The 14997-nt window shown below is 42.4% G+C and overlaps 1 protein-coding gene across 1 annotated transcript in view; it reads left to right on the top strand.

The window, feature by feature from the left end:
* USH2A (usherin) overlaps window positions 1-14618 on the top strand; it is a 437205-nt gene extending 422587 nt beyond the window's left edge. Inside the window, exons 21-23 of the mRNA XM_077485085.1 lie at window positions 6283-6516; window positions 14165-14299; window positions 14425-14618. Of these exons, the coding sequence (XP_077341211.1) occupies window positions 6283-6516; window positions 14165-14299; window positions 14425-14618 (563 nt within the window). The remainder of the gene's footprint in view (window positions 1-6282; window positions 6517-14164; window positions 14300-14424) is intronic.
* The last annotated feature ends 379 nt before the right edge of the window (window positions 14619-14997 follow it).

Raw genomic sequence — 14997 nt, 5'->3', positions numbered from 1 at the left:
ATAATATGCTCTTCAAATGTGTTTTAAAATGCATGGTTTCCCTTTTAGGAGCAAGAAAACAATAAATAATAAATAATAATAAATGTTATGCGGTTGGGCTGGTATAATAATGCTATGGGGCTGGTATGAAATGATTTCCAGAATTAACGTATATATTACACAATCATTACATAAACCCATACCAAATACACTGCATATATCATTTGAGGAAAATATGCTTATAAAATAGTTTCCTATTTGCCAATAAAAATAAAAATATGTCCCCGGATTTAATAAAAAAAAAAATCTGGTCACCGTAATGTAACAGCTAATTTATACCAACAAATCAAATTTTAGTTTTCAGATTTGTTTGCAGTTTGACCAGTTGAGGGTCATTTGTGATTTTTGTTATGGGTTTATGTATTTCACACATGAGTCTTGATTAAATAGATGCTAAGGGGTTATTTACTAAAACTGCATTAGTAAATCTCCCCCTAAGTAACTGTTTCCATAGACTCTAAATGGCTTTGGTCTATGTGTGGATATACTATATAACTTCAGGTTAAAATGTTACAACTTTTTCAAAAAATACTCTACTATCTGGATTCCAAGAAGAAAATCCATTTTCTCCCCTACATGCTACATTATAAATTAATTTTCCTGTCTTGAGGCTGCAAAAACAATAGTATCCTATTCATCATGTGTGCTTTTTTTAAATTTATTTATTTTTTGTGGTGATGTAACCTTTGCCTGTCCAATACAGAAACAAATGTTACCTAATGTTATCATTATCATTAATATTATTATTAAGAAATTGTGAACTCTAACTTGAAAATATTTAGTTTTCTGAAACGCTATAGGGTTGATTCACTTAAACTATAGAGTATGAAATCTGGTGCAGCTGTACATGGTAGCCAATTGGTTTCTAGGTTCAGCTTGTTCAATTAAGCTTTACAAAAAAAAAACGGGAAGCTGATTGGTTTCTATGTAGATCTGTACCAGGTTTTACGCTCTCCTGTTTTAGTAAATCAACCCCCGTGCATCATAAACAATTGCCATGTGTTTTTTTCCATAAAATACTTTCACGTTTTTTTCTTTTTGCACCTCTGTGCTGCTGATCTCCTGCAGCCTCTTTCAGCCAATTTCTGTCTACATGCACTTCCTCCAGCATCAAAGGCACATCATTACTCTGAACCAGCTGCCTAATAGCGACAAAGGTGGACCATGTCTGTGCAATGACTGGCTGCATGACCACTTGTAGTCTCCACCAGGGACTCATGTGACAGGGTAACAAAGCAGCAGCTGAGTTAGGAGCAAGATTGGCAACCATCAGTAAATTTACTGACAGTTTGTAAAAATCTTTTATTTTTTTTGACTGTCTTTAACCTCCCTGGCGGTATGATTCGTTCTGGTTTTAGGTGCTGAAAGCGGTACAATTATTTTGCATGGAAATTTGGCGTTTTATATTGTAGTCCTGTAGTTCTTAGGAATAACTCTCTTAAATCTGTTCAAACCAGAGTCTAGCAGACATCCCGGGTATGATAAAGTTTATAATATAATAAATAATTATAAAAATTATTCAATAATGTAATCAAATCCTAAAACACTGAAAAAGAGACACTTTCTGGTTGCTATGGACAATCTCCAAATTCCAGGCAGAAAAAACTGTATTTATAATATAAAAGTGCATGCAGGGCACTGCACAGACCACTAGGGACAAAGGGTGTGTGTATTTTTTTATACAGTACTGTAATCTGTAAGATTACAGTACTGTGTGTGTTTTGTGAACTTTTACTTTTTTGAATTTGGCGCAGATCTCCGCTCCCGTGCGTCGTAACGTCACAGGGAACGGAGCTCGGCGGTATTCGGCACTGTGTGAATCGAGCGGAGGACAGCTTGATCACAGAGCGCGGAGGACATCGCTGGATCCAGGGGACAAGGTAAGTAACTTCACCCTGTGTCCTCCCTGTATCCAGCGAAGCGATCCCGAGTCTGGCTCGGGGTTACCGCTTGTGATAGTAAAATCCCAACCTGAGCCAGACTCAGGATTACCGCTAGGGAGGTTAAATATCAGGGGCTGATAATTTATCATGCCGTGTTTACTTTTTAAGTGTAAACCAGGAAAATTACTTGTTTGGGGTATTGTCAGTGTTTCCATATTGTGTTTCAAATATCAGTTATCTTTGTTCAAATAAGAGTTCTGTAATTTTTTCAGACTGTCAGTAAATTTTACATGTTTTGTCAGCAAAAAAAATGCTGTGGGAGGTTGGCAACACTGGTTAGGAGACAGTTGTCACTCCATAACAGGAAGAGCCTGCACAAGGACCCTCATGGCAGGATCAACTGTTTATATTTTAACAAAAGCAAAAAAAAGATTTAAAAAACAAGCTTGTTATAGCTTACAAGAGATTTATGTGACTGGGTTTTCATGTACTTTAATATTTTTGTGCTTTGGAAGTCCCCTTTAGCTTTTCATTTCACTATTTACTATAACAAAAGGATATCTTATTATTTTATACAGTAGTAGTGTTGCTATCGCTTTTTTGTTGGCATGGGCCCCACCTCACTCTCACCACATGCCAGTTATGCCCCACCAGTAGGTAGCTGTCACATTTGATCGTGCTCTAGTTTACATCCAGCATCAGTGCACAGCGGCCACTGGAGTCTGCAGAAGGTACTGCACCCTAGGCAATGGGAGATGGATGACAGTATTGAAGCAAAGGGCAGCAGTCTTCTCCAGTGTGGAAATAACATCTTTAGAAGAGCACATTTTTGTGGTGCATAACATGCTTTATGTTATAGCTCCCTGATTTAGAACAAAGTCCCCCTGTCCCTCTTTCCTCCTCATTTGTCCCTCATTTTGGTCTGATCTAAAAGTTGTATATAAAATACACTAATTATCTTTCAAAAAATGTTTCCCAGAGCTAAACCTTTCATCCAAATTCTAAATTGCTCCATTTGTAAATTTCAAGAGCCAAAATAAAAGAATAGTAGTGGTAAAAGAGCACTTGTGGTTTTAACTTATTCTTTTTTGTATAATTTTTCTTTAAGAGGGCGTGGCAAGGGGCGTATCCTATGCCTGCATACTTTTGCTGATAGGTGTCCCTCGTTCCAATCTCAAAAAGTTGGGTGGTATGGAATCACGTTCTGCCTTAACATGCATTGCATTAAGGCAGCACATCAAACTAATCTGGGCTGGCAGGACATCCTAATATGCCTTTTTTTTTGTAATTTGGACTGCAAAACAGGTGCCTTAGTGTGTTTGCGGTTCCTATACAGCACCATGAAGCAGTAATGCATGTTACATGCGGTAATACGTGTTGCAGTATTGGTCATGGTAACATGTGCATTACCTTGGTGCATTAGTATAAATGGGTCCTAAAGGGGTAAAATGGGGCTTACTAGTTTAAGGCTTATTCATTAAGACCCCTTTCACACCGCCCATAGCGTTGGCGGTAAAATGCCGCAATTTTTAGCGGCATTTTACCGGCAGATTTGCGCCGCATTTCGACTGCTAGCGGGGCACTTTTACCCCCCGCTAGCGGCCTAGAAAGGGTTAAAACGGCCAGCAATACGCCACAATAGTGCCGTTTTGCTGGCGGTATTACAGCGCTGCCCCATTGATTTCAATGGGGAGCAGCGGTGGAGGAGCGGTAAACACACCGCTCCAAAGAAGCTGCTGGCAGGACTTTTCCTGACGTCCTGCCAGCGCACTGCTGCAGCGTGAAAGCCCCCAGGCTTTCACACTACAGACAATGGTGCAGCTGTTTTAGGGTGGATTGCAGGTGCTATTTCTAACGCTATAGCGTCTGCAAAACGCCCTGGTGTGAAAGGGGTCTAATATATGTGAACATTTACTTTGTAAACCCAACTTTTATATTTTTAAGTTAACTGTCCCTACTCTTTTAGTAAATCAACCCCAGTGTGAATGCCAGAAAGACTGGAACTGAAAGGTCTGTTCATTGAGAAAAGTGAATGTTATGCCGCGTACACACGAGCGGACTTTCTGGCAGAAAAGATCTGACGGAATAATTCTGTTGGACATTCCACTCGTAAGTGGGCTTCATCTGACTTTTTTTTTCCAAAATTCTGACGGACCTAGAAATAGAAAATGTTTCAAATCTTTCTGCTGGAACCAGTTCCATATTGAGAAAACCATTAGTTTTTATGCTATTCCAACAGACCAAAAACGACACAAGGGCAGCTATTGGCTACTCGCTATTGAACTTCCTTTTTCTACTCCCGTCGTACGCCATCGCATTCTAGATGGTCAGACTTTGGTGTGATTGTGTGTAGGCAAGTCAGTTTCAGCGGAACTCCGTCAAAAAGTCCTTTGGAGTTCAGTCCAACAAGAAGTCCGCTCGTGTGTACGCGGCATTAGAAGATAAGGTGAAGCTGTGTTCACTCTGAATACTCAATCATGTGCCAGCAAAAAAGCCTGTGATTTTTTTTTTAAAGTTACTCCACACATGATTAAAATAAACATACTTTTATGTGATTTACTAACATTCATTTTGCCATATACCCTTCAGACAGAAAAACAGAAAACAACCTTAGCTTTGAATTATTAAGTGATTATAATTATGATCTGACTTCCATTATCCAAGATGCCAATCTGGAATACAAGCGGTATTAAACCCAAAGCGAAAAATGTGATATAATGTAGCTTACCAATTATTAGTTGTGGTGGCTGCAGTCATTTTCTTTTCTTTTTAGCCTTTTTCTCCTCTGTTTTTACCTGGTGATCTGGACAGTAACACGCTTCCTGTATTAGAGTGCCCCCACTCTGGAAGAAGGAGCTCAGGGGGCACCTTTGGACAGCAGCATTGTCAGTTGAGGCAGAAGGAAATGTTAGATGTAACACACAGCCAAAGCCAAACTCCAACTTTATAAGCAGTTACAGCAATAGTTTTTTTTCCCTTTTGGGATAAAGGTTTTACCCCTGTCAGTGTAAATGTTTTGCAGCAGGGTGTGCTAGGTGTGCGTGGGCACCCTCTAATCCCCCCATGGGCATGGGCGTAGCATCAGGGGTCTCAGGGGTTGCAATTGTGACCCCGCTCCTAGCTCCAGGGGGCCCACAGCTCTGTTCCCTGCTGTCGTATTACATTTGATTTCCTCCACAAAATCCCAGAGCTGGAGTCCAGCTCCAATTCACCTTGTGTCCCCCAGTACCCCAGCCAAGTTCTATAATCCAGTAATCAGCTTCGAGTTGTTTGCCCTCTCCCCCCCCCAGTTTGCCCTTTCCCCCCCAGTCCATTACTGGGGGGGCAAGGTCATGTCATTACTAGGATGGGGGAGGGGGCGAGGTCAAGTCATTACTAGGATGGGGGAGGTGAGGTCATGCCATTACTAGGATGGGGTGAGGTGAGGTCATGCCATTAATAGGGTGGGGGAGGGAAGGAACAAGGTCAAGTCATTACTAGGATGGGGGGCAAAGTCATGTCATTACTAGGATGGGGGAAGGGGGCAAGGTCATGTGATTACTAGGATGGTTTCTACCAAATATTTTGAATTATATACTCTCAATATGTACATAAATCTCTGAAAGAACTCTTTAGCCACTTGGAGTATCTTGGCGCCTAATTGGTGTACCTTGGCGCGCAGTGAAAGGAGCAGGTAGTAATGGGGGGCACAAATTTCAGGACAACTTTTGCATCAGGGGCCCACAAGTTTCAAGCTATTCCTCTGCCCATGAGCATTAACATTATCGCTCTGTGTGCCATCAGGAGGATGGGAAAGATCTCCCTCTTACTGGCTCTGCGATAAGAGATGTTTACACACTTCTCTTTCATTGTGTCAGCAGGGAGATCAATGTGATGGGGTCATATATATGTAGCAAACAAATGGCTCCCTGCCCCCACCTATAGCTGGCATTCACAGCAAGGAGCACATGGAAGGGCAAACGCAAACCAACCGGTCTGCACACACACACACACACACACACACACACGTGTGTTTGAGCTTTAGGGTGCACACCCTAATGCAATAGGCTGCACACACCAATGCTGATACATCTTCAAGAGCAACAACTGACTTACCTGCTAGATCACCAGATGAAAATAGAAGAAAGAAAGTCTAAAAAAAGAAAACAAACGCATCCATCACATCTAAGCATTGGTAAGCTGCAACATAATAAATGTTTGCTTTTGGGTTTAATACTGCTTTTAAGTTCATATGATAACGTTTGATATTTAATAGTGTCTCTAATATATATTTGCCTCATACCCCTCGTGTACAGAATTCCAATCTCTGTCCTGTCAAATTGTACAGGTTTTAATGACAATTAACCTTGATTTCTTTCAGCACCAGAAAATATACACCCCCCATTGGTACAAGGAATCAATAGCACATCCATGAGGATCACTTGGTCAGCACCTGTAAAGCTTAATGGACCTTCACCATACTACCAGCTGGAAAGAACAGAGCCATCGCTGACCATAGAAGGTAACATGGACTATATCAAGGGGACTCACTTTCCAGGCCATGGCTACTACAAATTCCCAGCTTCCATCCTACCTGCAAATACATATTTCACAGGTAATGGTTTCATAGAGATTTCATTTATGTGTCATAAAACTGGAGGGAACCAATGCTCAAATGTTAAAGAACATTTCTCGTTTAATCTCCCTTCCCTTCCCTGGTCCTGACCACTATTTGTCTTTGCATTTTCTTTTTGGGAAACCTGTCAAAAATCTGGAAAATTCTAACTGAATGTGTAATTATCAAATATATAAGCTGATGCTGCCTTCGATGAAAACTAGATATGACAAAAAAAGAAAAAAAAAAAACATCTAGCTGGACTTGACTCCACCCACTCCTACCTTCTAAGATTCCCCATTGGTTCTTTGGTGAAGTGGTGAAGATCCTAGATAACCAGGTGGAAGGTCGGAATGGTAGAAGGTCGGAGTGGCTGAAGTTATATGAAGTTTTCTTTTCTTGTTAAATGGAACTAAACCCTCCTATTGTTTTCAGCCAATGAAGCTGCTATCTTGGCCTCTGTTTGATCTTCACCTGCCATGGTGCTGCACATGTGATCAGTTATGACACCAGCAATTTCATGGTTTGGTAGAGAAAACAACCATGTTACATTCCCAGCATGTGCCTGAAATGTAACTGTTTTAAAAAAAAACTATTATGGCTCTTTCACACATGTGAACCATTCAGGTCCACCTGTCAGTTTTTCAGGTGGACCTGAACGGATGCTCCATGTACCTCTATGGACGGATGTCAGCTGTGACGTGTCCGCTGACATCTGATCCGTTACGCTCTGCTAAATCCCTATTTTCCATCCGTCTGGTAGATTGGATCGGATGAAAACGGACAGGCGGATCCATTTTCATCTGATCTCCCATAGAGTAGAGCGGGGCTCTGACAGATCCATCTCTGTACAGTGAGCGGAGACGGTCCTGACCTCTGCCTGCTCAGCGTGGATCAACAAATTGATCCCTGCTGAGCAAGCAGTGTCCGTGAAAACAGACACGCAGGTGTGAAAGGACCCTTAAATTGAAGGCTTTAGTTCCGCTTTAAATCAAAAATGACCTTGAGCCTTCTACCACCCTGACCTTCCACCTGGTTATTTAGGATACCCACTTCATCAAAGAACCAATGGGGAATCTTAGAAGGTAGTAGTGGGTGGAGTCAAGTCCAGCTTTTACAGGAAGGGTCAGGATATCAGTTTCTTGACAGTTGTTCCTAAAATTAACCTCCAGTTATGCATTTTGTCATCATATTATTATTATTATTATACAGGATTTATATAGCGCAGACAGTTTATGCAGCGCTTTACAACATGCTCACATCATATGATCACTTTGAATTTGAAATGCCCATGTTTAATATAAATTGTTCATGTGATCAAGAAAAATTGTAAAATGATTTAATTCTTAACCTTAATGTTCTCAAAACAGATGCCAGCTGAAACCTATACATACTAAAGTCCCTAAATGCAATGTGTATAGTTGATCTGCAGCTGTAACTCATTTAGGTGGATAGATAATAGAAAAAGTTGTAGATAGATGCGTGATCAGATGCATAGATAGATAAAAAGATATATACATACAAAAAAATTTTTTTTAAAGAAAAAACAAATTTATTTATAAATTGAAGTCAAAAAGTATAATGCTACATGACTTTGGTAAAATAAATAAATAAATCAATAAATCCCAACAAGTGTATATTACTGTAATTGGTTTGTGCGAAAGTTATAACGTCTATATATATATATATATATATATATATATATATATATATATATATATATATATATATATATATATATGCAGTGAATATATATTGAGTTATAGATAAATAGATATGCTTAGTATGAATTTGAGCAGGTTTAATACAGGCATACCCCACTTTTAAGTATGCAATGGGGTTTATTTGCTAAAGCTGGAAAGGGCAAAATCAGGCTCCCTTCTGCATAGAAACCAATAAGCTTCTAACCCCAGCTTGTTCTATTAAGCTTTGCTAATAAAACCTAGAAGCTCATTGGTTTGTATACAGAAGTGAGTCTGATTTTGCCCTTTCCAGCTTTAGTAAATAAACCCCATTGTGTACTTAAAAGTGGGGTATGCCTGTAAGTATATCATATGATTAATAAAACTCTACTGCATGTAGAAAGATGTAAAATATTAACAAAGATACAAACAGAAGCCTATATGTAGATGTACTGTGATAGATAGATAGATAGATAGATAGATAGATAGATAGATAGATAGATAGATCAATAGATATATATATACATATACAGTATATGTAGATAATAAATAGAGATGTAGATATAGATAGATAGATAGATAGATAGATAGATAGATAGATAGATAGATAGATAGATAGATAGATAGATAGATAGATAGATTTTTTTCAAATAGTTCTGACTTCTCAATCATTTTTTGTCCTGAAAGTTTTCCTCGCCCTGCTGCGAGTGTGGCAGTACCGGTAATCGGATGAAATATGGTGCCTGGTGCACTCTTCATGCTTGGCTATGAATGATGTACATAATCAAGATTTATTATGTCTTTGAATCCTAATTGCCTGTTATGAATCACAGTTAATCACACAATCAATGTGCAGTTAATGCAAAGTTCATTTAAACATATGCATTTCCCTTATATTTCCAGCACTGACATAGAGGTGACACTCTGCCTTATTGTATGATTGTTTATTGTACAGTGTTCATGTCACCTCTATACTGCATTCTACCTGCAAGCATTTAAAAGAAGCCAAATTATAAAAACACCTTTTAGAGATTGTTGAAAGTTATCACTACATACAGAGAGACACTAAATTGCCAAAAGTATTGGTACGTCTGCCTTTACACACACACATGAACTTTAATGGCATCCCAGTCTTAGTCCGTAGGGTTCAATATTGAGTTGGCCCACCCTATGCAGCTAGAACAGCTTCAACTCTTCTGGGAAGGCTGTCCACAAGGTTTAGGAGTGTGTCTATGGGAATGTTTGACCATTCTTCCTGAAGCGCATTTAGGAGGTCAGGCACTGATGTTGGACGAGAAGGCCTAGCTCTCAGTCTCAGTCACATCCCAAAGGTGTTCTATTAGATTGAGGTCAGCACTCTGTGCAGGCCAGTCAAGCTCTCTCCCAGAAGAGTTGTTATAGTTGCAAAGGGTCGGCCAACTCAATACTGAACCCTACAGACTAAGACTGGGGTGCCATTAAATTTAATATGCATGTAAAGGCAGACGTCCCAATACTTTTGGCAATATAGTGTGTATGTATTGCACCCATCAGAGCCTGTTTTTAGACTGCTTGCACAGCTTTTCACCTCTATCAGTTACAGGTTTGCAGTCTGATACCTGCCAATATATGGGTTGTTATTCACATAAGGAGCAGACAATATACACTATGCAAAGTGAATAGCCAACCGTGTGTAGGAAAATGTAGGCATTTTGCTTTGCAGTTGGTGATTAAAGAGGAACTACACTCTGCCATATACCACCCCCCCCCCCCCCATTGTCCTTGAATCCTTGAAGCAAAAGTTCTCCCTTGGCTCATCTTCAACTGCACCGCCACCTTTAATTGAGATCCAGCACATACAGTAACTCACAAAAGTGAATACACTTCTCAAATTTTTGTGAATATTTTATTATCTCTTTTCATGAAGAAATGACACTTTGCTACAATGTAAAGTAGTGAGTGTACAGCTTGTATAACAGTGTAAATTTGCTGTCCCCTCAAAATAACTCAACACACAGCCATTAATGTGTAAACCGCTGGCAACAAAAGTGAGTACACCCTTAAGTGAAAATGTCCAAATTGGGCCCAATTAACCATTTTCCCTCCCCGGTGTCATGTGACTCATTAGTGTTATGCCCCGTACACACGAGAGGGATTAAGTCTGACAGACCTCCAAAGGAGTTCCGACGGAGTTCCGACGGAGTTCTGGCGGACTTTTCGACCGAACGGACTTGACCACACACCATCACACCAAACTCCGACGGAGTCGAACGTGATGACGTACGACTGGATTCGACGTAGGAAGTTCATAGACAGTAGCCAATAGCTGCCCTAGCGTCGGTTTTAGTCCGTCGGAGTAGCACACACACGAGCGAATTTTTCGAAGGGGACCGGGTCCGGCGGAGTTCCGTCGGGAAAATTTGAAGCATGCTTCATTTCTAAAGTCCGTCAGACTTTTGCGAAGCTAAAGTCCGTTGCAGCCCACACACGATCGGATAGTCTGACGGACTCGGTCTGACGGACTTTGGATGTTGAAAAGTCCGCTCGTGTGTACGGGGCTTTACAAGGTCTCAGTTGTGAATGGGGAGCAGGTGTGTTAAATTTGGTATTATTTCTCTAACTCTCTCATACTGGTCACTGGAAGTTCAACACGGCACCTCATGGCAAAGAACTCTCTGAGGATCTGAAAAAAAGAATTGTTGCCCTACATAAAGATGGCCTAGGCTATAAGAAAATTGCCAAGACCCTGAAACTGAGCTGCAGCACAGTGGTCAAGACCATACAGTGGTTTAACAGGACAGATTCCACTCAGAACAGGCCTTGCCATGGTTGACCAAAGAGTTGAGTGCATGTGCTCAGCGTCATATCCAGAGGCTGTCTTTGGGAAATAGACATATGAATGCTGCCAGTATTGCTGCAGAGGTTAAAGGGGTGGGGGGTCAGCCTGTCAGTGCTCAGACCATACATCGCACACTGCATCAAATTGTTTTGCATGACTGTCGTCCCAGAAGGAAGCCTCTTCTAAAGATGATGCACAAGAAAGCCCGCAAACAGTTTGCTGAAGACTAAGGACATGGATTACTGGAACTATTTCTTGTGATGAGACCAAGATAAACTTATTTTGTTCAGATGGTGTCAAAAGCGTGTGTGGCAGCAACCAGGTGAGGAGTACAAAAACAAGTGGGTCTTGCCTTTAGTCAAGCATGGTGGTGGGAGTGTTATGGTCTGGGGATGCATGCGGGCTTTTGGCACTGGAGAGATACAGTACATTGGGGGAACCATGAATGCCAATATGTACTGTGACATACTGAAGCAGAGCATGATCCCCACACTTCGGAGACTGGGCCTGCAGGGCAGTATTCCAACATAATAACAACCCCAAACACACCTCCAAGATGACCACTGCCTTGCTAAAGAAGCTGAGGGTAAAGGTGATGGACTGGCTAAGCATGTTTCCAGACCTAAACCCTATTGAGCATCTGTGGGGCATCCTCAAACGGAAGGCGGAGGAGAGCAAGGTCTCTAACATCATCCAGCTCTGTGATGTTGTCATGGAGGAGTGGAAGAGGACTCCAGTGGCAATCTGTGAAGCTCTGGTGAACTCCATGCCCAAGAGGGTTAAGGCAGTGCTGGAAAATAATGGTGGCCACACAAAATATTGACACTTTAGGCTCGATCTGGACATTTTCACTTAGGAGTGTACTCACTTTTGTTGCCAGTGATTTAGACATTAATGGCTGTTTGTTGAGTTATTTTGAGGGGACAGCAAATTTACACTGTTATACAAGCTGTAAACTCACTACTTTATACTGTAGCAAAGTGTAATTTCTTCAGTGTTGTCACATGACAAGAAGACTTTTGTGAGATACTGTACGTAGACACGACACAAATGCCCATGCACATGTGCCAGATTCTACGAGCATGCACAGACAGCAGACATGCGGGTCTCTTCCAGTTCTATGGTCAAGACTCTGTGACGTGTGTGCATGACATCTCGTAAATGGCTACTGGTATGGCTATTTCATTATCTGTCTGTGCATGTGTGCATGATCTTACATCATTTTGGCTTAGGCTGAAATTGGGCAGAAAAAATAAAATAAAACTTTTTTTAATAAATGGGCAAGATGGAGGTAAATATAACTCTACTTGTTAAATTTACATTTTTTGCTTCTGTACTTAATTTTTTTTTTAATGCTGTGAATGCTGTGGGATCAAAATGCCAGTTAATTTTTGTTCAGATCTAAACTTTATGACCAAAACTATGATAAAACCCATCCAAATGATTGAGTCCTGGTGTTTTTAGTGAAAGATTCATTTAATGCCACAGCATACAAAGGCATTTTAGACAATTGCTTGCTTTAACCTTATATGAACATTTTGGGGAAGACCCTTTTCTGTTCCAGCATGGCTGTGCCCATGTGTTCAAAGCCAGCTCCATCAAAACATGGATGATGAGTTTGGTGTGGAGGAACCTAGCTGACCTGCACAGAGACCTGACCTCAACCATAATCAACACCTTAAGGATGAATTGGAATACTGATTGTGAGCTGGTCTTGTCATTGAAATTATGTGACCTGAAATGCTCTTTTGCTTGAATGGGCACAAATTCCCCCCACAGACACTCCAAAATCTTATAGGCAGCCTTTCCAGAAAAGTAGAATAACCTTGCCCATCCCACCCCATCATCTTGTTTGCTCTCTGAAGCAAAGTAAAAAATCCCTGTGCAAGCTCCAAGCCAGTCTGGTCAGTTACAAAGGGTTCCCTTCTCCACATAAGAACACATTGGGCCCAGACACATAGCTTGGCATAGTGGGTGGTAAAGAGAAGGAGGAATCCATACTTGAAGTACCTGGATCTCCAACACTGGAATGTTGACAGGCACTTTTACATCTTCAAGTTCAATGTAAGACCAGTGGTGGCTCTGGTCCTGCATTGTATGTAATAATGTTAGTAAGGGGTGTGAGGACATGACTGATCGGATATTTCAAGTGACCGGTTTTCACAACCAGAACCAACTGGGGGAAGACAGTTATAATCTGTGGTGCTAACTTGAGCCCCATAATGTAAGAGAAATGTACGTAAAATATGCAAAAAAAAAGCACTGGAGATTACAGAGAAGCCTGTAGCAAAAGACAAAATAAATAAGCACAGGGCTGGCATAACAGGGTAGCAGGTCAACCTGGACACAAAAGATTAACCTGGTGTTTTGGGTATGTTAGTTAATTGGGGGTGGTAAAGAGGGTTTGTAGAAGCTAGGAAGGAGGTACCAAGTGTCTGGTGGTCATTCAGAGGTCACTGGACGAAGAAGCAGCTTCTATATTGTGAGTAGCTGCTATGGCTGACATGGCAGGATTCTTGACCCAGTTGTGTGCAGCTGCCACCTCAAAGGGCACAGACTGGCTGCAACGGCAGATCTTATCTCTATTTCAAGGAGACAGTGCTGCCTCTCGTGTTCAGAGGTCTCGGCCTCCGGTGCGCTTTTCACACCCCTCCTACCCCGCGAGCTCAGCACCACAATGGAAGCCCCTCTGACGAGGACCCTCCAGCCTCACTGGCGCAGCTTTCCACTTTGCTGGCCGGTGCCAGCACTGGGAGGAAGCCCAGACATAGGTGGAGCTCTTCTGGCAGGGACCGCAGCATGGCTTCTCCCTGGTCCTGCCTGCACAACGCGGGAGACAGGAGCATTCAGTCACTTCACCTAGTGAGGCTCCATTCAGGGAAGCGGCCCGGCGTGGGAGAGACATCATGTCGGGCACTGGCTGGTTGGTTAGAGGGGCCGGTGGCCCTCCTGTGCCTGCATCAGGACGGATCCTCAGATTGGGGGCCGGGGCCAGGCGCACACCCCTGTACGGCTGTGAGAAGTGCGGTGGGGAGGAATACCCAGAGGGCGGATGGCGCTGTTAGAGTGGGAGTGCTGCACAGCCTGGCAGATGGGATGAGCGCTTCAGGATCCAGGGCTGTTACTTCCTTCTGTAATGTCCCCTCAGTTTCTGGTCGGCTAAATGCGGCGTTCACCAGGACAGAGGGTGAGCTGTCCAGCTCAGGAGATGGTGAAGTGTTTGACCAAACTGTGGTGGTGGATTCGGGACGTGAGGCTGTGGGATCCTCTGCGGTGCAGCCTAGTGAGTGTAATATTATTCTTCTTTGGAGGCAGTGTTAGACGGTTTGTTGGGGGTGGGAGGTAGCAAGGGTCCGGGTGTTCCCCCTTCTCCACCGGTGTTGCCTTCTGCACCCACTCCTCACTCAGCTGACTGTGTGGCCAAGTGTGAGGTGTATGTCTGCTTTGAGGGCCCATTGGGGGGCACATCTCAAACTGGAGGTGTGGGACAAGATGAGTATGTTGAAGTTTTCTCCCCTCTGCCGCTGGAGAAGTTTAACTTAGATCGGAATAAACCAGATGAGTCAAAAAAGATGAAGAGAAAAAACAGTGATATTGCCTGATTCCCTGCTCCTTTGTTAACTGGCTACAGGCTTTGCTATATTAGTGAGGGTGATTGGCGAAAAACAACCCGATAACTGTTTGGCACTCTACTTGGATGCCACTGGGAAGGTTCAGCGGGTTTGTGGGGGTCAGGAGTGGCTCCGGTACGACAAACAATTTTGTCAGTGGATAGCTGTCTGCCCCTTCATCCTTATGGATGAAGCTTATGTCATCTGAGAGGGCCTCCACATTGTTTTTTCCTGGCGGGCCGTAAGTTTGAGTACCCTGGGACAGCCAGCTGCTAAACGACAGGGGTTTTGTTGGCAGTATAATGAGGGAGCGTGCAGGTTTGGAAACGTTTCAAACACTGAGTGCTCTGGTTGTGGAGGCAGTCACACG

Source organism: Lithobates pipiens, unplaced genomic scaffold (genome assembly GCF_037356315.1).
Source record: "Lithobates pipiens isolate NorthernLeopardFrog02 unplaced genomic scaffold, aLitPip1_a1.2 Scaffold_18, whole genome shotgun sequence".
Taxonomy (NCBI): Eukaryota; Metazoa; Chordata; class Amphibia; order Anura; family Ranidae; genus Lithobates; species Lithobates pipiens.
Note: the sequence above shows the minus strand (reverse complement) of the source record. Positions and strands in the feature narration are given on the sequence as shown.